Here is a 25,325-nt window from a genome sequence, read left to right on the forward strand (position 1 = left end):
TGTGTATATATATGTGTTTGTACATGCATGTGTAGTGTGACCTAAGTGTAAGTAGAAGTAGCAAGACGTACCTGAAATCTTGCATGTTTATGAGACAGAAAAAAAGACACCAGCAATCCTACCATCATGTAAAACAATTACAGGCTTTCGTTTTACACTCACTTGGCAGGACGGTAGTACCTCCCTGGGCGGTTGCTGTCTACCAGCCTACTACCACAGGATGGTAGTACCTCCCTGGGCGGTTGCTGTCTACCAACCTACTACCACAGGATGGTAGTACCTCCTTGAGCGGTTGCTGTCTACCAACCTACTACCACAGGATGGTAGTACCTCCCTGGGCGGTTGCTGTCTACCAACCTACTACCAAGGATTTGTACTCTTAGTAGTTAAAAATAAATATACCACATATAAGGACATCAAAGGTAAAAATAACAAACAATAAAGAACTAATAGCATGAATAAAACACTCAGCACATAATTATTATTACACCAAGTAAAGATAACCAATATCACTTAAAATCCCAATTTCCAAAGACTTCTCAGAGCTCCAGAGATTCCTATGAGCACGTCAGTAATTAGGTCACCCTGCCTGGGTGGAATACGGCCTGGTCATTTATAAAAAAAAGCATAAGACTGTGGGCCATCATTTTCTTTACACTCAGTCAAATTAAACTTTATTTTTAGCCTTACTGTCCTTTTAACACTATGAACATGCCAAAATTATTTAATTATACTAAGCTAAATACTGTAAATCGAAAGAAAATATGAGTGAACTGTTTTGTCATGAAAGCCCTAAATAAACTAATTCACAATAAAATTAAAGACACTGGTGAGAATAGTACAGTGGACCCCCGGTTAACGATATTTTTTCAATCCAGAAGTATGTTCAGGTGCCAGTACTGACCGAATTTGTTCCCATAAGGAATATTGTGAAGTAGATTAGTCCATTTCAGACCCCCAAACATACACGTACATAAATACACTTACATAATTGGTCGCATTTGGAGGTGATCGTTATGCGGGGGTCCACTGTATATCAATTCAAGTTACAGTATTTTGTTAAAATCATCTCATTTTAAAAATTTTGCCCATTTTATTTGGCTATTACTCGCCTCCAGAAGGTGTGAATGGGTCTCTCTGACATTTCTTTTTTTTGTCAAACTGCAAAGCAAATGAGCAATGACAACTTCCTCTATATGCTTATAAAAACAATCATCAATGTTTTAAGAATCCATGGTGCAATTAACATTTAAAATCTTGCTAAAGACTGTTAGAGCAAATAGTTCATGGAAATAACATTAAACCTTAATAGAGGGAACCATAGCCTGATTTATTTACACATTAACCTATTAAAAAAAAAAGGTCCTAAGAAAGCTCTCCATGTTCTCTAACATATTTACTTTCCATGACCAATGTTGGAAATAATTTTGTTTAACCCTTTGAGGGTCCGTCCCGTAGATCTACGGCTTTACGTTCAGGGTCCAAACCGTAGATCTACGTCATGAGCTCAGCTCACTCTGATAAACTGTGAGTGGTACATTTGGGCCTAGATATGAGAGAATACATCTATGTGGTATGTGTGCACCACATAAAACAGATCCTGCAGCACGCTGTGTATAATGAGAGAAAAAACTGAAATCATGATTTTTCGATTAAAACAGCGACTTTACAGTATTTTTTCGTATGTTTTTTATAGTTCTATTTGCGATTTCTTGGTCTCATTTGATAGAATGGAAGACATATTACAGAAATAGAGATGATTTTGATTGGTTTTCACACTGGAAATGGCTTGAAACTGAGCTCAAAGTAGCAGAAATGTTAAATTTTTGCCGATATTCAAGAGTAAACAAACGACCTCACACGTCTAATACACGCCAGCTGGTGGGTCTAATATACATTCACAAATATGGTGAAGATATTTATACAATTATTACAGTATTGCATAACAGTAAATCTTCTATTTTTTGGTGTGAATAAAAATTCATTATGTGAATAAAAAATCAAAATGGAATTTATTTGTAAAGCCTCAAAACGTAACTAATGAACAGAGGAAATGTTAGTTTAGTTCCAGGAATACCTACATTGTTTATTCTGGACCCTATTTTGAAACTGGAATATTTTGAACTTTGTGTTAAATTGGCCAAATTAACAATTTCCGATCACTTTAATTTGTAGTTGAAACAGTTGACTTGGCGATTTCTTGTGCTCAATCGATAGAATAGAAGTAATACTAGTGAAATAGCTAAGAATTTGGTTGACTGGAATAATGTAATTGGCCTAAAATGGGAGTCAAAGTCGGCAAAATCACCGATTCGTAAATATCGCTGACACATCAAAATTCGCGAGAGCATAATTTTGTGAATTTTCCATCAAATTTCGTACTTTTTGTTTTATTACCTTCACACAAAGAATCTCTACCATTTCATAAGAAAAAATAATTTTTTTTTTTTGAAAATTCTTGGACACTGGGGCACCACTTCAGATTTGGGCCTTGGACCCTGAAGGGGTTAACTTGCAAGATGACTGTTTCCGGGTTATTTATAAAGTTTAAATTGACATACCTGTGATACAAAGGTAATAGCAATGCCAGATTTCCCTGCACGAGCAGTTCTCCCAACTCTGTGAATGTAGTCTTTGCTGTGCATTGGAACGTCAAAATTGATTACGTAGTCCACAGAAGGTATGTCCAGGCCTCTGTGAAGAAGCAAAATGACACAATCCTTTAATATGCTATCAAAAAATAGTTTATTATTTTGAAATTACCAATTTAGATTCCATTGACATTTTGATTTATTAAGACTATAAATACTGGCAAGTGTAAACAAAAAAAGCTTACCTTGAGGCCACATCTGTTGCAAGAAGAATAGATCTTTCTTTTACTTTGAACTTATTTAGTGCTCCCAGACGTTTGTTCTGTGACATTTTGCCATACAATGGAATAGCAGTGAATCCAAGGTTTCGCAGCATTAGTGCAGTTTTGAGGGTTGACTGCTGAGTGGCACAAAAGACAATAACAGCCTGGTTTCCAATTTCATTTAAGATGTATGCCAGATACATGTGCTGCAAAGATGTTATTATGGTCCATGACAATAATTCATAGAAAATGTCATTTAAAGGTACTTATACACACCATAAAGAATGCACATAACCGATATACACCTTTAATTACATTTACCGTTTGTTAGAGAAGTTAATACAAAATCTTATTGTAAATAGCAATATTAAATTTATGCATCAAGCTACACCTTTATTCACCATTTCATCAAGTTCCTAACTTTAATGCCTAGAAGCTGCTATTTTTGCATTATATACTGTACAGGCAGGCTGTGCTTATACAGCAGGTCAGGCTCCGGGCTACTGCTGTAAAACAAAAAATCACTGACAAGTGAAACAGTCTTTTATCACTTTCATATGCATATAAAAGCCTGATGACATGTTTACACTATCATATATTAAATGAGCAGTAGAGCTAGGCCTAAAAAATGTATATACAGTACATAAATTACTTTAAAATATTTTCGTCCTTAACTTATACTGAGTTACTATAATTATTATAGGAAGTCCGAATAAATGAAGAATGTGTATAACTGAAAACTCCTGTGTTAGTGAAACACTGTAAAACGAAGTGCTGTAAAGTCATTGTTTCTTCATTAGATAGTGCAGAATCTCAGTAAGCCCAACTCAGATATTGAAAACGCAATCAATTACTCTCTCAAAGTAATCACTCATTTTCACTGATAGAGCAACAAATGCAATAAAATACAAAGCATGAGAAACCCAAAACCACACCAAAATCTGCGACAATACTGGTGAAAATTTATTGAATGGGGAAACTGCCATCCAAAATTTCTTTTGCAAAACTGCCAAAGGATGGCACATATGTCTGTTTGTACACAGAAAACTAAAGGCGAGACCTCACATTTGCCCCCAAAACGTATGTGGTAGTATTTTTGCAAATTTTTTAATATAAAGGCAGTAGTTATTTTTTTTTTTCAGCAAGTCGGCCGTCTCCCACAAAGGCAGGGCGACCCAAAAAAAGAAAATCCCCGAAAAGAAAATACTTTCATCATTCAACACTTTCACCTCACTCACACATAATCACTGTTTTTGCAGAGGTGCTCAGAATGCAACAGTTTAGAAGCATATACTACGTATAAAGAATACACAACATATCCCTCCAAACTGCCAATATCCCAAACCCCTCCTTTAAAGTGCAGGCATTGTACTTCTCATTTCCAGGACTCAAGTCCGGATATATAAAAATAACCGGTTTCCCTGAATCCCTTCACTAAATATTACCCTGCTCACACTCCAACAGATCGTCAGGTCCCAAATACCATTCGTCTCCATTCACTCCTAACACGCTCATGCACGCTTGCTGGAAGTCCAAGCCCCTCTCCCACAAAACCTCCTTTACCCTGTCCCTCCAACCTTTTCGAGGACGTCCCCTACCCCGCCTTCCTTCCCCTACAGATTTATACGCTCTCGATGTCATTCTGCTTTGATCCATTATCTCTAAATGACCAAACCACCTCAACAACCCCGCTTCAGCCCTCAGTCTAATACTTTTATTAACGCCACACCTTCTCCTAATTTCCCAACTCCGAATTTTCTGCATAATATTCACACCACACATTGCCCTTAGACAGGACATCTCCACTGCCTCCAACGGCCTCTTCGCTGCGGCATTTACAACCCAAGCTTCACACCCATATAAGAGTGTTGGTACTACTATACTTTCATACATTCCCTTCTTTGCCTACATAGATAACATTCTTTGTCTCCACATATACCTCAATGCACCACTCACCTTTTTTTCTTCATCAATTCTATGATTAACCTCATCCTTCATAAATCCATCCGCTGACACGTCAACTCCCAAATATCTGAAAACATTCACTTCTTCCATACTCCTCCTCCCCAATATTAGAATACTGTTTTTAGAGTGCAAGAGTTAAACACACTTGATAATCAAAAGATTTTTTATGGAAATTTGTTTATTTAATTAGTCTAGAGCATGCACAACTTACTTTATGTTTACAAGGAATAAAGAGCATATACTGCTGTAACTTGGTCACGGTCTGGTACTTGGATGACACTTCCACCTTCACAGGCTCTTTCAGATGTGCTCGTTGAAGTTTGTTTACCTGTTAAAAAAACACGAACTACTTGAAAATTTACTGGGCAACTTAGAATGGAATAATGTTCAGCAATACATTATAAAACAAACCTTTAATGAAGAAAAAATATTAAACCAATAAAACTCAGTAAACAGTATCTAAGTCATTTATGTAGGTTATTTCAGCATTGTTAAGATTCAGTAAGTGTATGCAGCATCAACTATTACTTTGCTGGTCATGGTGGCAGAGAAGAGCATTGTGCGTCTCTCACGGGGCAACACTTTCAATATTTTGTCCACCTCTTCTTCAAAATCCAAGTTAAGGATGCGATCTGCCTCATCCATTACCTTCAGAAAATTAAAGGGTTAGCTCGTATGAAAGCAGCATATATAAAGTGTATCTTTTTTTTTTTTTAACAAGTCGGCCGTCTCCCACCGAGGCAGGGTGACCCAAAAAGAAAATACTTTCATCATCATTCAACACTTTCACCACACTCACACATAATCACTGTTTTTGCAGAGGTGCTCAGAACACAACAGTTTAGAAGCATATGTACAGTGGACCCCCGGTTAACGATATTTTTTCACTCCAGAAGTATGTTCAGGTGCCAGTACTGACTGAATTTGTTCCCATAAGGAATATTGTGAAGTAGATTAGTTCCATTTCAGACCCCCAAACATACACGTACAAACGCACTAACATAAATACACTTACATAATTGGTTGCATTCGGAGGTGATCGTTATGCGGGGGTCCACTGTACATATAAAGATACACAACATATCCCTCCAAACTACTAATATCCCAAAACCCCTCATTTAGAATGCAGACATTGTACTTCCCATTTCCAGGACTCAAGTCCGGCTATATAAAATAACTGGTTTCCCTGAATCCCTTAACTAAATATTACCCTGCTCACACTCCAGCAGCTCATCAGGTAACAAATTCCATTCATCTCTATTCACTCCCATCTAACACACTCACACATGCTTGCTGGAAGTCCAAGCCCCTCTCCCACAAAACCTCCTTTACCCCTCCCTCCAACCTTTTCGAGGACGACCCCTACCCCGCCTTCCTTCCCCTACAAATTTATACGCTCTCCATGTCATTCTACTTTGATCCATTCTCTCTAAATGACCAAACCACCTCAACATCCCTTCTTCAGCCCTCTGACTAATACTTTTATTAACTCCACACCTTTTACCTAATTTCCGCACTCCGAATTTTCTGCTTAATATTTACACCACACATTGATCTTAGACAGGACATTTCCACTGCCTCCAACCGCCTCTTCGCTGCAGCATTTACTACCCAAGCTTCACACCCATATAAGAGTGTTGGTACCACTATACAGTGGACCCCCGCATAACGATCACTTTTTTTTTTTTTATTATCACACTGGCCGATTCCCACCAAGGCAGGGTGGCCCGAAAAAGAAAAACTTTCACCATCATTCACTCCATCACTGTCTTGCCAGAAGGGTGCTTTACACTACAGTTTTTAAACTGCAACATTAACACCCCTCCTTCAGAGTGCAGGCACTGTACTTCCCATCTCCAGGACTCAAGTCCGGCCTGCCGGTTTCCCTGAACCCCTTCATAAATGTTACTTTGCTCACACTCCAACAGCACGTCAAGTATTAAAAACCATTTGTCTCCATTCACTCCTATCAAACACGCTCACGCATGCCTGCTGGAAGTCCAAGCCCCTCGCACACAAAACCTCCTTTACCCCCTCCCTCCAACCTTTCCTAGGCCGACCCCTACCCCGCCTTCCTTCCACTACAGACTGATACACTCTTGAAGTTATTCTGTTTCGCTCCATTCTCTCCACATGTCCGAACCACCTCAACAACCCTTCCTCAGCCCTCTGGACAACAGTTTTGGTAATCCCGCACCTCCTCCTAACTTCCAAACTACGAATTCTCTGCATTATATTCACACCACACATTGCTCTCAGACATGACATCTCCACTGCCTCCAGCCTTCTCCTCGCTGCAACATTCATCACCCATGCTTCACACCCATATAAGAGCGTTGGTAAAACTATACTCTCATACATTCCCCTCTTTGCCTCCAAGGACAAAGTTCTTTGTCTCCACAGACTCCTAAGTGCACCACTCACCCTTTTCCCCTCATCAATTCTATGATTCACCTCATCTTTCATAGACCCATCCGCTGACACGTCCACTCCCAAATATCTGAATACATTCACCTCCTCCATACTCTCTCCCTCCAATCTGATATCCAATCTTTCATCACCTAATCTTTTTGTTATCCTCATAACCTTACTCTTTCCTGTATTCACTTTCAATTTTCTTCTTTTGCACACCCTACCAAATTCATCCACCAATCTCTGCAACTTCTCTTCAGAATCTCCCAAGAGCACAGTGTCATCAGCAAAGAGCAACTGTGACAACTCCCACTTTATGTGTGATTCTTTATCTTTTAACTCCACGCCTCTTGCCAAGACCCTCGCATTTACTTCTCTTACAACCCCATCTATAAATATATTAAACAACCACGGTGACATCACACATCCTTGTCTAAGGCCTACTTTTACTGGGAAATAATTTCCCTCTTTCCTACATACTCTAACTTGAGCCTCACTATCCTCGTAAAAACTCTTCACTGCTTTCAGTAACCTACCTCCTACACCATACACCTGCAACATCTGCCACATTGCCCCCCTATCCACCCTGTCATACGCCTTTTCCAAATCCATAAATGCCACAAAGACCTCTTTAGCCTTATCTAAATACTGTTCACTTATATGTTTCACTGTAAACACCTGGTCCACACACCCCCTACCTTTCCTAAAGCCTCCTTGTTCATCTGCTATCCTATTCTCCGTCTTACTCTTAATTCTTTCAATAATAACTCTACCATACACTTTACCAGGTATACTCAACAGACTTATCCCCCTATAATTTTTGCACTCTCTTTTGTCCCCTTTGCCTTTATACAAAGGAACTATGCATGCTCTCTGCCAATCCCTAGGTACCTTACCCTCTTCCATACATTTATTAAATAATTGCACCAACCACTCCAAAACTATATCCCCACCTGCTTTTAACATTTCTATCTTTATCCCATCAATCCCGGCTGCCTTACCCCCTTTCATTTTACCTACTGCCTCACGAACTTCCCCCACACTCACAACTGGCTCTTCCTCACTCCTACAAGATGTTGTTCCTCCTTGCCCTATACACGAAATCACAGCTTCCCTATCTTCATCAACATTTAACAATTCCTCAAAATATTCCCTCCATCTTCCCAATACCTCTAACTCTCCATTTAATAACTCTCCTCTCCTATTTTTAACTGACAAATCCATTTGTTCTCTAGGCTTTCTTAACTTGTTAATCTCACTCCAAAACTTTTTCTTATTTTCAACAAAATTTGTTGATAACATCTCACCCACTCTCTCATTTGCTCTCTTTTTACATTGCTTCACCAAACTCGTAGCAACCTGGTTCGCTGGTTGGGGGAGATAGCCTGTAAATGAGGGTGTGTCCATGCGCCGAATAAAGGTTACGTACTCTTTGCATGCCACACCCCCACCCCCGAGAAGGCTCAGGATTAGGCTGCCACCTCCCAGTGGTAACCGTGCCGCCATGGCACAAAATAATGGGACCGCCTATCCTCTCCACCATCCAACTCTTAGATAGAGCTCAGCTTTCCTAGTGCCTGAAAGCCAAACCCTAAACTCAGAGTGAGACAGCAGTCAGATAAGCCAACATAGGTCCAAGATACAAGCGGACGGTAGCCCGTATCCCCTCACTAAAAAAAAACCCCCACATCAGGGGATAAAAAAAAGAGCTTGAAAGGGGGGTTACCACAAATACATCCTAACCTAAATAAAATATTAAACTAGACTCTTGACAAAGAGTCTGCCAACACATTTTCTTTGCCGGCAATATATTTAATAAAAATATTGTAGGGCTGCAGCCTGAGAGTCCAACGCATAAGCCTTGTGTTGTGATTCTTCATGGCTTGGAGATAGACTAACGGGTTGTGATCACTGTAGACTGTGACCACCTGCGATGTTTGGCCCACATAAACATCGAAATGCTCCAAAGCCATTACCAGCGCGAGGGCTTCTTTTTCAATGGTAGAGTAAGCTCTCTGATGTGGCTGGAACTTGGCTGAAAAGTATGCGATTGGCTGCAGCTCCTTGTTCCCGATTTGTAATAGTACCGCCCCAACCCCAGACTCACAAGCATCAACCTGTAATGAAAAAGGTTTGGAGAAGTCTGGAGACAAGAGAATGGGTGCAGAGCACAATAATCTTTTTGCTTTATTAAAAGCAGTGTTACAATCTGACGTCCAATTAAAGGGAACTTTATGACTGGTAAGAGAGGTAAGAGGGGCTACAATATCTGAGAAATTCTTACAGAATCTTCTGTAAAATCCTATCATGCCTAGGAAACGTTGAAGAGATTTCCTATCATGAGGAACTGGATATTCTTTAATCGAAAGAACTTTAGCAAGTTTAGGTGCAACTTTACCACTACCTACTTCATGGCCTAGAAAAGTGACAGTGGCCTGGCCAAAGGAATATTTAGACAAATTAACTGTTAATTGGGAATTCTTAAAGGTCTCAAACAGAGCTTTAAGTCTAAGTAGGTGTTGATCCCAAGTATCAGACACCACAACAATATCATCTAGGTATGCTGCCGTGCCTTCAAGTCCTTTAATAGCCTGATGGACGAGTTTCTGGAATGAAGAGGGGGAATTTTTCATTCCGAAGGGGGTAACTGTATACTGATAATGACCTCCTGGAATCACGAAGGCAGAGATTTCCTTCGCCTTATCTGTCAAAGGTACCTGATAGTAACCTTTAAGGAGATCTAATTTGGACACAAAAGTAGCCTTACCCACAAAGTCAATTACGTCATCCAGACGAGGAAGAGGGTAAGCATCTGTAATTGTGACCTCGTTCACTTTACGGTAGTCTGTGCACATACGAAACCCTCCATCAGCCTTTTTTACTAGGATGCACGGTGAAGCCCATGGACTAGACGACTCCTCCACTAAACCATGTTCTAACAAGAAGTCTACTTCCTGCTGAAGTAACCTTTGCTTTTCAGGATTAGCTCTGTAGGGGGAGAGTTTAATTGGTTTAGATTTTCCCACATCTACATCATGGTAACCTAACGTACATTTTTTCGGCACATCCGAAAAAATATTAGGATATGACTGTAGAAGCTCAGTTAAATTGGTTGCTTGTATTTCAGATAATCCATCCATTAACGGGCTAGGATCCTTGAGGAGGACAGAATTTGAAAGTTTAGTATTAATTTCAGAGATAGAGTGCAAAGAGTCAGAGTCGTCCTCAGAGGTAGAGGACAGAGTCATTACTGGGACTTTATCTGGTGTATGAAAGGCCTTGATTTGATTTATGTGGTAAGTTTTTGTTTTTGAGGTCTTATCAATGGGAGCTACCACATAATTTAAATCAGATAATCTACTTACTATCTGCATAGGTCCCGTAAATCTAGCTTTCAAGGTGTGGCCAGGTATAGGTTCCTGCACCAACACCTTGTCTCCTGGATGGAAGGAGCGGAATTGTGCACTTCTGTCATACCTCTGTTTCATCTTACTTTGAGCTGTCTTTAGCTTAGCCGTGGCTAACTCACGTGCCACCTGCAACCTTGAAGACGGGTTGTAGAGTGCTGAGCTTACGTCTTCTCCCATCCATCCTTCTTTGAGCACCCGAAGAGGACCTCGTACATTGTGCCCAAAGATCAGCTCAAACGGACTATACCCTGTAGACTCTTGCACCGTCTCTCGTGCTGAGAACAGCAACAATGGTAGAGATTCATCCCAATCTGTCGGAAAGTGCATGCAAAAACTTCTCATCATTGTTTTTAATGTTTGGTGGAATCTTTCCAAGGCGCCTTGGGACTGAGGGTGATAGGCAGTGGATAAGTTGTGAATTATCCCTAACCTAGTTAATACTTCCCTAAATGCTTTGGCAGTGAAGTTAGTACCTTGATCACTTTGTATAGTTTTAGGAATGCCAAAACAAGAAATGAATTTTGTTAAAGCTTTGAGAATAGCTTTAGTATTGATACTACGCATTGGGATCGCTTCAGGATATCTGGTTACTTTATCCATAATTGTAAATAAATACTGATTTCCAGACTTTGACTTAGGTAGTGGACCTACACAATCTATAATTAAATCTGCAAAAGGTTCTCCATCAGCAGGTATGGGTTGGAGAGGTGCAGGTTTAATAGAATGTCCAGGTTTTCCAACTTGCTGACATTCTCGGCAACACCTAATATGATTCTTCACATCTTTCTTTAATGTTGGCCAATAAAATTCTTTTGTGATTCTATACAAGGTTTTTGTAATTCCTAAGTGACCTCCTGATGATGTATTATGAGCTATATTTAATATCTGAGGTCTATACTTGGTTGGAACCACTAACCTGTCGTATAATTGCCGGCCCTCTGTCTCCTTACCAGTCTCAGTGCATACCAAATAATCATTTTTAACTTCATACTTGACTGGATGACCCAAAGAGGATTTACCCATGGCTGCCTGAAAAGCGAATTTTAAAGAAGGGTCCTTTCGTTGTTCCTCCCGGAAGGACAGTCCCTCGGGCATGGAAACAGAGACATCTGGCAATCCTGCAACCTGGGAATAGGAAGGCTTGATCGGGGTCTGTTCACTTGATTTACGAGACTCCGGCCGGTGTGTCTCATAAAACAACGTGGCTATTCCGAGATCGGAGTCGTCCAAGGATAGGTCAACATTCTCCCCAGACAGCCCTTGGGATGTTGCCCGAGTTATGGCCAACACTGGAGAAGCATTAATCATTATAGGTTCAGGACACGAAGTAACAGTAGTAATGTTATTACCCAGTAATAACATGGCATTTTTCATGGGAAATCCTTTTGAGATACCTACAGTCAAGTACCCAGTGTAATATTTGCACTGTACATAAATTTTATGCAAAGGAACAGAATATATAGTTCCTCCATAGGCTTCCAATAAAACTGATGAATTCAAGGAAGTATTCTCTGAAAGGGGTAATATTCCTTCTCTGACAAGTGAGCAATATGCTCCAGTATCTCTAAAGGTATTTACTTTAGTTGGTTCTGAGTTTTCCTGAAGGGAAATAAGACTTTCGCAATAATAAGGGGCCATACCTTTTTCTACTTCTCTAGGGGACATGTTACTAGGGATATTAGAGATTTTCCCGATGGGTTGAGGTTTTTGGGGGCAGTTGGAACTGATATGACCTACTTTATTACACCTGAAGCAGACGACAGGCTTGCCCTTTACTCCCTGATGACGTTGCAAGTGGTGTCGTTCTGGCTGGTGCCTCTCTGGATATTGTTGTCGAGATGCTCCATAAGTAGTTTGCCTCTCCGCAGGGGGACCATATGTTGAGAAGCGTGGCTCACCAGGTGACTTGGTTGGATGTTGTAGACGCTCTCCCTCCGGCTGGCACTTCATTCTCCAATGTTGTCGATCTCTGCTCACGCCAGACTGTTGAAAAGAGAGACGGGACCGCTCGGACAAGGAGCGGTTCGTTTCGAAGGTATCAGCCAACCTGGCCGCCTCCAATGCAGTGGTTAAGTCACGATCCTGCAGAAAGACACGAACCTCTGGTCCCACAGACTCCAGCAGGTTATCAATCAGAATAAGCTGCACCAGCTCCTCAAAGTTAGAGACACCACTCGCTTTATACCAGCTGGTAAAAGCTTTGGTTTGCTGTCTCACAAAGTCCACCAGGGATTGACCAAGCTGCCGCCTGTTCAATTTGAAGGTCTTACGATATTTAGCTGGGATACATGTATATGCTCCCAACACTGTGGTCTTCACTACTTGATAATCAGAGAATTCAGCGTCAGTTAATACCGACGTAAATTCCTGTGCCTTACCCAATAATGCTGTATGAACCAACGCTGCCCAGTGCTGTTCCGGCCACCTCAAGGCTCGAGCCTGATTTTCGAAGCTTTCGAAAAATTGCTCTGGTTCGGCCTCATTGAAGCGGGGAACAAGCTGTACTGCTTTTTGTAAACTGAAATCGTTTACAGAATGCGAAAACTGCCTCCTTTCTCTTTCCCTATCAAATTCTTCCCTTGCGAATGCTCTCTGTTCCCTAGTTTGCTCAAGATTGATTTTTGCCAGCTGAAGTGCCAACGACGCTGATTCACCCTGAGACAACCCAGCTGCACTATACTGACCATTTTGCTCCGTAGGTGTATCATCTTCCTCCTGCGAGAACATAGTAGTTTTTTCCCTAGCTCCCGTAAAGGGAGGAGTTTGATGTGCCATCTCTTCTTCAATAAGTATGTCAGCAATAAGTGAACGCAGTTGCGCAGCTGTGAGAGTGCGTTTATAGGGAATGCCAATGGAACGAGCAATTTGCCAACAACGCTGTAGGGACAATTTAGGTAGGTTATGCAAAGTATATGCCGACACCAGGCGTCTGACTCGTCTAGGTGGCATAAGTTATTCGCTATGCACAGTACGAATACCCCAACGTAACACGTTAATTTGCAGAACACGCTTAGCTATGCACAGTACGATTGCAGAATACGCATACAAGCAAAGCCGACTGCACACAAGATTGACCGTAGCGAAGCGAGCACACTGAACAAGCTAGTAGCGAGCTGTTGAACGATCACACAATAGCAAGGCTGATCATAAGCAACTGACACGCAAAATTTGTAAAGCGAAGCGAAACAGCAAGCTACACAATGTTCCTGCTACAAGCTTCACCCTAAGCTCAACCGTTTCTCTAAGTCCAGCTCTCGGACAGGCTACCCATATTACAACCTAGGATTTCAAATGGCCTGTTATCCCAGGTGTAATGGGAGCAAATAAACACAGTAGAAAAAGTTTAGACTTATATTATCCTTCACCAATTATAACAGCAATATGTACACTATGTACAGTGATAAATATAGTGCACTCCACGGTAAGCAAGGCAGAAATAGAAGCCACAAGATAGCAGACCGTGCTTCAACCAGCTCTAGAGTGGGAATGACAAGGGCAGACAGGAGAGCGGTATCCACATAACCTCTGCGATTGTCAATCCCACCTTCTTATTGGCTAGAACCTGGTCACTAGTTGAACGATGGGGCCCCATCATCAACTCTTAGCAACCTGGTTCGCTGGTTGGGGGAGATAGCCTGTAAATGAGGGTGTGTCCATGCGCCGAATAAAGGTTACGTACTCTTTGCATGCCACACCACACAGCTGCCCCGTGGGTGCCAGTGTTTACAAGCCAGCCAGTGCAGTCGTAGCCAAGCATACATTCGGTACATTTCACCTTATCCCAGTTGTGCTTGTAACTGCAAAATAACCTAGGTAGTAGGTTGGTAAACAGCAACCGCCCAGGGAGGTACTACCGTCCTGCCAAGTGAGTGTAAAATGAAAGCTTGTAATTGTTTTACATGATGGTAGGATTGCTGGTGTCCATTTTTCTGTCTCATAAACATACAAGGTTTCAGGTACGTCTTGCTACTTCTACTTACACTTAGGTCACACTACACATACATGTACAAGCATATATATACACACCCCTCTGGGTTTTCTTCTGCTTTCTTACTAGTTCTTGTTCTTGTTATTTTCTCTTACCTCCATGGGGAAGTGGAACAGAATTCTTCCTCCGTAAGCCATGCGTGTTGTAAGAGGCGACTAAAATGCTGGGAGCAAGGGGCTAGTAACCTCTTCTCCTGTATATATTACTAAATGTAAAAGGAGAAACTTTTGTTTTTCCTTTTGGGCCACCCCGCCTCGGTGGGATATGGCCAGTGTGTTGAAAGAAAGAAAGAACTGCAAAATAAGTCACCATGGGCCCCAAGAAAGCTTCTAGTGCCAACCCTGTGGTAAAAAGGGTGAGAATTAGTATGGAAATTAAGAAAGATTTTGAAGGGTTTGGGGCTAACCCTGAGAAGCCTATGCCAGTTGCGGAATTCATTGTGCCTACTTCAAAGACTAAGGAAATTTGTGCAAAGTGGGTTGAAGTGCAAACCTTAATGGATGAAAATCACCCTAACACAGCTACTGCAAGCCGTGCTGGTGACTATTACGATGACAATGTTGTGGCCCATTTTAGGCAAATCTTAAAGGAACGGGAGGTACAAACCTCTATGGACAGATTTGTTGTGCGACAGGGGTCCAGTGACTCTCAAGCTGGTCTTAGTGGCATTACAAGAAGGGAAGTAACCCCAGAAAAGGACTTGCTACCTCAAGTCCTAATGGAAGGGGATTCCCATTCTAAACAGTAACTTCCACACTCTCCCCTCCTCCTATCCCATCAATCATCACCAGATCTTCAATAAAGGTAAGTGTCATGCATTCTATTCTTAGTAGGGTAGTGATTGTGGATGTCTTCTTCAGTTTGTATGTATTAAAATTAATATTTCATATGGTAAATTTTTTTTTTTATACTTTGGGGTGTCTTGAACGGATTAATTTGATTTCCATTATTTCTTATGGAGAAAATTAATTCACCTTACGGTAATTTCGGCTTACGATGAACTCTCAGGAACGGATTAATATCGTAAGGCGGGGGTCCACTGTATCTGAAAACATTCACTTCTTCCATACTCCTCACCAATTTGATATCCAATTTTTCTTTATCTAAATCATTTGATACCGTCATCACCTTACTCTTTTCTATGTTCACTTTCAACTTTCTACCTTTACACACACTCTCAACTTCATCCACTAACCTCTGCAGTTTTTCTTTAGAATCTCCCATGAGCATAGTATCATCAGCAAAAAATAACTGTCACTTCCCATTTTGTATTTAATTCCCCATAATTTAATCCCACCCCTCTCCCGAACACCCTAGCATTTACTTCTTTTACAACATATAAGAAGTAATGTATATACATGTATTTTTTTTTTTCAGTGCACCGGCCGTATCTCACCGAGGCAGGGTGACCCACAAAGAAAAACAAAAGTTTTTCTTTTTACATTTAGTAATTTATACAGGGAAAGGGGTTACTAGCCCCTTGCTCCTGGCATTTTAGTCGTCTCTTATGACATGCATGGCTTACAGAGGAAGGATTCTTCTCCACTTCCCTATGGAGATATTATGTATGTCATTAATAAATATACAGCAGCATGTAACATGCTGCTTTACATGATGAATACTTTATTGCAGAATTATTGTTCATCATGGTACTCATGTGTTTATACATATCCAGTTTGCAAACTAAGCTTTTTATTGTACATACAAATGCTAAAACAATTATAAACATGCAATTAAAATATATTTTTATTATTATTCATTATTGTAACATGACTACCTGAGGCCACAGAGACTGCAACTAGATGATGTTTAATGCTGTACAGTATCAAGAGTACCAATGAAAGCATCTACAGCAGGTTTTGCAATCCATTAGAGTCAGCAGTGTTAATTCGTTTCTTTACATTTTCACATGAACAAGAACTGAGGAACATACACCTATGGTAGATACAGTAAATAAAAAAAATTCTTACCAGGTACTTTAGGGCTTTGAGGTTAAAACCCTTTGTCTTTTCGAGGTGGTCCACAAGACGCCCAGGTGTAGCAACAATTATGTGAGGCCGTTTTCCCAGCTCCACTGCCTGCTGAGTCATATCTATCCCTCCTACGACAACTACGCAGGTTACACCAATTGCTTTACCTGTTTTAGAAGAACAAAAATGCAAAACAAAAATCTCTTAAGTACATATACTTTAAATTAAAGAATGGAAATGTTAAATTACAGGCAGATTAGGCTAACATTAATTGACCTCTGAAAATACTAGTACATATTAATGAAACCACTTAATAAACTTCTACTGTACTTGGCAAATTGAAAATTTGGATGCTAAAGATGACAAAGCTAAAGTCAATCAATAGGAAACTAATTTACCCAAAGCATCAAACTGTTCCTTAATCTGGAAGGCCAATTCTCGAGTTGGTGTGAGAATAAGTGCAAAGAGCCGCTGTGGTCGAGCTATTAAAGCCTGAAGCAGAGGAAGTCCAAATGCTCCTGTTTTTCCAGAACCAGTTTCTGCCAAACCAATGACATCTTTATCTGAGAATAAAATCAGCTTAATTAAATTTTTTACCTTTCACACTTATTACCAAATGTTGTCACAATCGAAGTACAATAACTCTGTACTGTATACAAATTACACTCAAATAAACTGTTTCACAACATGCTGCATTCAGTCTTTTGAAATATTTAGACAAATTATATCAAACATCCACACCTCAAGAACTGACAGCCTTACATGGTAGAGGTATGTATGTTATACTGATACCATCAGCCAAGCCTTTCTCCTAAAATAATGGACAAATTACTATAATGTTCAGTTCTTTAAGCTGGGACTGAGAAACTTTCTCTCTGTCTGTATACAGTGGAACCTCAGTTTTTGTATGCCCTAGTTTGTATGTAAAACTATAGTTATTCTCTATAAAATATATTTTTTGTTAATATTTTTGGGTGTCTGGAACGGATTAACTGGAATTACATTATTTCTTATGGGAAACATTGCTCCAGTTTTCATATGATTTGGTTTATTTTCAGACTTTTTCAAACGGATTAATCATGAAAACCAAGGTTATACTGTATTACTCATTTTCCTTCATATAGAAGATGAGTTGACCTGGAACTGCAGCCATCAAGGACAACATGCTTTTCTGATTGAGAAATAAGGATAAAATGAGAGGTTAAATGGTGAACACAGTTGGTCAGTTATTGATATCTATACCTCTTACATGCAAGACCAATATGTGGAATTTGCTAACAGAAGGATTTGAAAAAAAATCTATGGTTCAGGTGCCATTTAAAGTTAATGTTTTGATTTGGCAACCCATCTTCCAAATAACTATATTACATTTTCACATACAGCTTGCAGCCCATTGCTAAATTAGGCTGGATCAGCTTAGGCTGGGTTAGGCTAGGTTAGGTTGGGTTAGGTTACAACAGAAAAACTATATGTACATATAAAAGGCAGTAAAAAAAAAAAAAATGCCACACAAACAGAAAATAGGCACCCACTGTGTGTGGCTCATGTAAGGTGTCACCAACAGCCACCCATTTGACTGCTTTTGCAACAATACCATAATGTGTGTGGTTATGATGATGGGCTGGATCTGGATGTTTACCAGCTCTTTACTGTTGAAAACTTTTTATAAGTATGGCCTCACTTTTTTACATTAAAATTTTAAATTTAATTCCTAAGATTTAATATATAAATATTTAATAGGTACAATGCTGCGTTATGGTTTTGTCTCTACATAGTTTCAATCAGTGATTAACATGAGAATATATCAGAAACACTGCTGGATAAAGTTAATAAGTTTTCAAGAGGAAACGAGACAAACATCTTCATCAGGTACCTGATCAGCCAGGCTGTGATGGATATGTGGGCCAGTGGGCTGCCAGCAGCCACAGCCTGGTTAATCAGACAAGCACCAGACAAGTCTGGAAGGTAGAAGAACTCTCGGAACCCATCAAATGTAAATGTAAGCCAAATAACACCAAACCTAAGGCTAAGCAGCAAAACAGACAAACTTTTGAAATTAATTAATAGTAATGAACAAGACCAGTAGCAAAAACTGTGACAGGGAGGGTCATTCATTATACATGGTGGAGGCTTCATATCTTATTTGCTAATTGCAAGTTATTGATGCCATGAAGACAAGACATACCTTTTAATGCCAAAGGAATAGCTTCTTTTTGGATAGGTGTTGGGGCCTTCCATCCCAGCTGAGAACATGCTTCACACAGCTCATCGATGATACCCTGCAGTTACAGGTATAAGAGAAATTAAGAAAATGGTGCAAGACCTCTGTGAGTAGTTTTTATTCAGGGCAATCTACAAACAGTATTGCAAACCAAAGTACACACTTTTACAACAGCTTTGAGGGCACACAGATGTTGTGGGCACATACATATATACATACATACACACACAGTGGTACATTAAACAGGTTTAATATAGGATAACCAAATTAAGGCAGTGTGCCTTCTGGTGTATGTATACCACGAATCTTGTTTTGACGACTGGTTAAGCAGAAAAGGAAAAAAAGCCAGTAATAACCTTGACAGTAAACTGGATGTAGATGTGGTAAGATGAAACTTACACAAACACAGGAAACCTTCAGGCCACAATAATCTGAGCTACAAGGTGATATTCTGTTCTGTACTTTTTAGTGTGGTTAGATATAAAATAAAATTCGTACAATTTTTGAAGATGTGTTATAACTTTGTAGAAAATTTTCAAAAATTGTAACTCACAGAATAAGCAGGGTTTGAATTCGTGGCAAGATAATGCAAACACTAGCAGGCCGGTGCTCTCACCACTGCTTGATGCTGTATTAATTAGATCCATCCAACTAGGTACAACATATTTCACTACACTAGCACTTATATTCATGGTCACAGTGGCCCAGTGTTAATCTCCTAAGTGTATAGATTATCATTATAATCATGGGGGAGTGCTAAACCTGTAGGATTATACAGTGCATGTGGGGGGGGGAGAGATGGAAGGTATTCAGGTTCAATTCAGGAAACTGGAGCACAGATCCAATTCCCTAGATCAAGAGCCCCTCACCAGCATCAAGGAACCTCCATTGTGGGGTGAAGTGTATAGAAATGTATCTAGCTGGATAAATCTTATTAAGCTTGCACAGACCAGTGGTGAGAACACTGTCCTGCTACTTATAGGCCTGGCTTGACCTGGGGCTGAACACTGCCTGTTTCTGAGAATTTTTTTAATCTTCATAGGTTTATGTAATCACATTCATGCTCAGGATTATTAGTTATATTACTTAGTTGCATATAGTGTATATAAATTACTAAACCACTACTTAGCATAATCTAAATGAGGGATTACCAAAGATACATCAACTTGAACCAAAATCTGAGGACTTTTATTATTTATACTTCTTGATATGAAGCCAAGAATTACATTTGCTTTATTGTGAACACTTTTGCACTGTTGTCTTGTCTTTAGATTACTGCTAACCAGAAACTCCTAAATCTTTTTGAAATTCAAAGTGACTGAGATCTACATTATTCAATTTATATAAGTGCCAGGGTTATTTATTCTCTTTTTCCCAGGCTTAAAACCTTACATTTGTCTACATTAAACTGCATCTGCCACTTCTCTGACCACTGCATCAACCTATCAGATCTTATAACACTCTAAGTAACTTTACATTGGCACAGGTACACATGAGTACAATTATTATAATGTAAATTACCTAGGATAACCCCAGAAAAGTCAGACACAGAGACTTATTTGACGACCTATTTTAGAATCATTGGCAAACTTGCTTATGTTGATATTTATTCCTTAATCTATATCGTTTATGTAAACTGTGAACAACAAAGGGTCCAACACTGAGCCCTGTGGAACACCACTTGTGATGCCTCCCCACTCTTATTTCTCCCCGATTTATGCAAACTTTCTGCATATCTGTCAACTATGTCTTGATCCAGAAAAAAATTTCCCCTCCTATTACGTGTGCTTGTACTTTTCTCGATAATCTCTTGTGTGGAACAGTTCCAGTTCCTTGGAACAAGAGCCTTTCACCAAAATCAAGGAAATTTCTTTGAGGGGGGGGGGGGGAGTTTTACAACACAGGAAATGGGAGGCAAGGAAAGGAAGGGCAGCTCCAGTCACTTGGATCATGAGAACTTCCCTTGAAGGGGAAAAAAAGCACTTCTCTTAAAGGGAAGATGTGAAAAACATGGCGAAAAATATTCTTACCAGATCCTTGAAGCTGAGAGCAGCCTCTTCCTCCTCCATCTTACTCTTCCTGAAGATATTTGTGATGATATTCAAGCCTTGCTGCTCCTTTTAATAGCTATAAGAGTTGTAGAGTGGTTCCAGAGAGTTATCTTGCTTCTTGATCTTTATAATACGTGGAACATCCTGGAAAAAACTACAACACGTGTTGTTATTGTTGGGGTGTTAAGGGCCTACTAAAACTTATTCCTTATTTATCTCGACTTCACGAGAGATCCGGAAAAGATATTTTGCCCCAAATCTTAGGAAAAAAAAAATATAATGAGAGACAAGCTTTCCGCCGGAAGGAGAAACAAAAATAATAAGCTCTCAATTAAGTCAGGTGAGCTTCCTATTACTTAAGCCCCGGTAGAGCCAGAGGGAAACACACAATGTGAGTCAACAACATCAGGCTTTCCAGGGTCCTAAGAGATGATATAATATGATAACTGATAAATTTTATTTATACGAAATAAAAGTAATTAATAATAAGAATAATAATATAATATCTTTATTTCTACAAGTACATGTACAAGGTATACAGGCCTAGCTGACATCAATGACATACTAGTATATAAAAAGCCGCTTGCTATGCAGAGCATTTCGGGCATTTCGGTCAGTTTTGATTGAGGATGTAACCCACACCAGTCGACTAATACCAAGGTATCCATTTTACTGTTGGGTGAACATAGAGATCTGGTGTAAGGAAACGCGCTCACTGTTTATACCCTTGCCGGGAATCGAACCCGGACATCAGCGTGTGAAGCGAGAACTTATGCCTACCAGGCCACGAGTCACTCAAATAAGTTTATTAAGGTAGGTAAGTAAGTTTATGCGGGTTATATAATATGGTTACATAGATTATCATACGTAGCAGCATATATGTAGAGAACCTGGGATAACCAAAAAAAAAGTCAAATTGACTTATTTCTATTGGTGTCTTTTTAATATAGGTACAAGTACGCATAAGTACAATTGTGTTACATAGTGTAAATTGCCTAGAATAACCCAAAAAAGTCAGACAGAGTGGCTTATTTCCATCATTATTTTTATTGGGGTCCTTGATATTTTAATTAATGGGTTTAAGAATAAATGACATGCCTACTTATTTGGAGACCTTCCATTGTTATGTTCTGAATGTGGGTACTGAATTTCGAGTTGCTACCAAGGGACAGACCTAAGCATTTTCCCTCGTTTTGTCTTACAACGTAAGAACGTTAATTAGTATATTTAGTTTAAACATTTGGAACTGTTCCCAAGCATCATGAAGGTCTTGCTGTCTTAATGAGCTCCTCATTAAGAGTGTTAATGAGAGAGTCCGGGAGCGAGTAATGACAAAAGTTGTCTTATTTGCAAAACAGAACAGGTTTGTGTCATTGAGATGCATTGGGAAGGTCATTAGTAAGTAAGCTTATTCAGGTACAGGTACACATAAATTATCATACATAGCAACATATATGTAGATTACCCATGTAGTGATACTGGTCCTGTGAGGAGCAGCAGCAGGATAATACTGCACCACCTCTAGGGGCCCTTAACAACAACAACAGTTTGGTGTGGTCATGGGCACCAACACATGGTGTGTGATTCTCTCATACTTTATCCATTTATCAGCGATGCAGATTACATGGTGAGTTTAAATATGTGGCCTGTAGTTATAACTTTTCTCTTGACATATGCAAGACATCACCATCCCTGTAGAAGCCATTATTAGATGTACTAGTCATTATATTTTGTTGTTGCAGAAGTACTATGAAGATTCTATGTTCAATAAAGCCTAGAGATAAGGCCTGTGTTTCTATCACAACAATTTATTGAACATAGAATCCTGGGCTACCTGGTGGTGATCCTGCGCTAGACTACATCACAACATGGAGCGTTTACTGAAACCTGAGAGGCTAGACTGTGACCCCAGCTTATCAACGGCTGCTCAGGAATGGAAGCACTGGTTTAAGACTTTCGAAAACTTCTTGGGAGCCCTTCCTAAAGAAGATCTAGATAAACTAAGTCTGCTCATCAATTTTGTGTCACCTAAGATATATGAGGCTATTTCTGAGTGTAATACCTACGAAGATGCTATCAAAACCCTCAAGTCTCAGTATATTAAACCTACAAATGAAATCTTTGCACGCTATCGCCTTGCAACTCGCCGCCAGCAGATTGATGAGTCCTTAGAGGAATACTTTCAAGCACTGAAAATCTTAGGTAAGGACTGTCACTTCCAAGCAGTGACAGCTGCTCAGTATTGTGAAGAGTCCATCAGGGATGCTTTTATCAGTGGCCTGCAATCACCAATAATAAGGCAGCGTTTATTGGAGAATAAAACTCTCGACTTAGCCGCTGCCTTTGACCAGGCAAGAGCTCTAGATTCAGCCCAGAAGAATTCTGAAGTATACAGTACCACTCAGCCTTCTCGAGTGGTAAGTGCTGCAATTCCTGACCAAGACTCTTGCAATGAAGTTACTGTGGAACCTGCCTCAGTGACAGCAGCAGCAGGTACGGTGTGTTTCTTTTGTGGTTTTTCAAGACATCCACGTCCAAAGTGTCCTGCTCGTGAAGCAATGTGCCATAAATGCCACAAGAAAGGTCACTTTGCGAAAGTATGTCGTGCTAATGCATCAACAAGAGCTAGTGCCTCCACACATTCCAGTGATCATGCGACTCTAGCAACAGTGACTTCTGCGGCTACTCCAAATTCACTGTCAAAGGCAGTTGTGAAAGTATTCATCAAAGGAACAGAAGTAGATGGTCTTATTGATAGTGGCAGCTCAGAGAGTTTCATCAACCTTGACTTAGTTAAACGGCTCTCCTTGACTCTACATCACTCATCAGGTACCGTTTCCATGGCATCAACATCTCTCTCTATTCAGACCTTAGGGTTTTGTAAGGTAAATCTCAGAGTTAATGGAAAGGATTATCAAGATGTACATTTAGCTATTCTGCCACAACTGTGCTCTGATGTTATCCTTGGTCAGGACTTTCAGAAGCTGCATGGTAGTGTCACCTTAACATATGGAGGTGAACTGCCTCCTCTTGTTGTCTGTGGACTTAGCACTTTAAGGGTAGACCCACCAAAGCTGTTTGCAAATCTTACCGCGGATTGCCATCCTATATCAGCTAAGTCACGCCGCTATTCTTATGAGGATCGGATGTTCATTGAGAAAGAAACTCAGAGGCTGCTGAAGGAGGGTATTATAGAACCGAGTGATTCTCCTTGGCGTGCACAGGTTGTTGTTGTTAAAGATGGTTATAGGAAACGGAGACTGGCTATCGATTACTCTGAGACAATCAACAAATTTACACTTCTTGATGGGTACCCTCTACCTCGAATTGACGATACAGTGAACAAAATTGCTCAGTACTACGTGTTTAGCACAATTGATCTGCAGAGTGCCTATCATCAAGTCCCTATAAGGAATGAAGATAAACCATACACAGCGTTTCAGGCTAGTGATGGCCTGTATCAGTTTACCAGAGTCCCTTTTGGAGTCACCAATGGGGTAGCCTGCTTCCAACGAATTATGGATTCACTCATTCAGGAAGAGCAACTCATGGGAACTTACGCGTATTTAGATAATGTTACCATTTGTGGCAAGACCCAGGAGGAACATGATGCAAACCTTGATAAGTTTTTGGAAGCCGCCAAGAAGAAAAATATCAGTTACAATGAGGAAAAGTGCACTTTTTCAACTAAAAGGCTTAGCATCCTTGGTTATGTAGTGGAAGGAGGTTCAATATTCCCAGACCCTGAACGACTACGACCTCTACGGGAACTTCCAATGCCTCAAGACAAAAAGTCACTCCGAAGAACTCTTGGTCTCTTTGCTTATTACTCACAATGGATCTACAACTATTCAAGTAAAGTCCGCCCATTGAGTGCTACCACATTTCCTGTGACAAAGGAAGCAGAAGCCGCTTTCCATACTCTCAAACAGGACATTGAAAACTCAGTAGTTCAAGCCATTGATGAGTCCCTACCATTCGAAGTGGAAACGGATGCATCTGACATTGCCATTGCTGCAGTCTTATCTCAGGCAGGACGACCAGTAGCCTTCTTTTCGAGAACTTTTCAAGGATCAGAGAAATGTTATGCTGCTGTAGAAAAGGAAGCCCAGGCCATCATAGAAGCAGTTCGCCACTGGAGGCATTATTTAACTGGTAGACATTTCACCATAAGGACTGACCAACGGTCCGTGATGTATATGTTCGACAAGAGGCACAAAAGTAGGATAAAGAATGACAAGATATTACGCTGGAGGATGGAACTATCGTGTTATGACTTTGATATTCTGTACCGACCGGGTCAAGAGAACATCTCACCTGATGCATTCTCTAGGTCCCACTGTGGAGCAGCATGTCATGATTTGCAATCACTCTCATCTCTCCACAAGGCTTTGTGTCACCCAGGAGTTACACGCCTGTACCATTTTGTCAAATCAAAGAACATGCCCTACTCA

The 25,325-nt window shown here is 40.2% G+C and overlaps 1 protein-coding gene across 2 annotated transcripts; it reads right to left on the bottom strand.

Annotated features, from left to right (window-relative positions):
• Positions 1-2,519: 2,519 nt before the first annotated feature.
• LOC138852089 (probable ATP-dependent RNA helicase DDX47) lies at positions 2,520-21,044 on the bottom strand. Of its 2 annotated transcripts, none has more exons than XM_070081733.1 (8): positions 20,851-21,044; positions 18,785-18,878; positions 16,998-17,162; positions 16,600-16,766; positions 5,348-5,467; positions 5,031-5,147; positions 2,837-3,060; positions 2,520-2,694 (listed from the first exon to the last, which is right to left on the bottom strand). In XM_070081733.1, exons 1-8 carry the CDS (start codon positions 20,887-20,889, stop codon positions 2,535-2,537), a joined length of 1,086 nt encoding a protein of 361 aa, XP_069937834.1. In that variant the 5' UTR covers positions 20,890-21,044; the 3' UTR covers positions 2,520-2,534. The 2 variants fall into 2 exon arrangements, with proteins under 2 accessions (XP_069937834.1, XP_069937835.1); XM_070081734.1 differs by having other exon boundaries at positions 16,998-17,138; positions 20,851-21,037.
• Positions 21,045-25,325: the final 4,281 nt, after the last annotated feature.

Source organism: Cherax quadricarinatus, unplaced genomic scaffold, assembly GCF_038502225.1.
Source record: "Cherax quadricarinatus isolate ZL_2023a unplaced genomic scaffold, ASM3850222v1 Contig3877, whole genome shotgun sequence".
Classification (NCBI taxonomy): Eukaryota; Metazoa; Arthropoda; class Malacostraca; order Decapoda; family Parastacidae; genus Cherax; species Cherax quadricarinatus.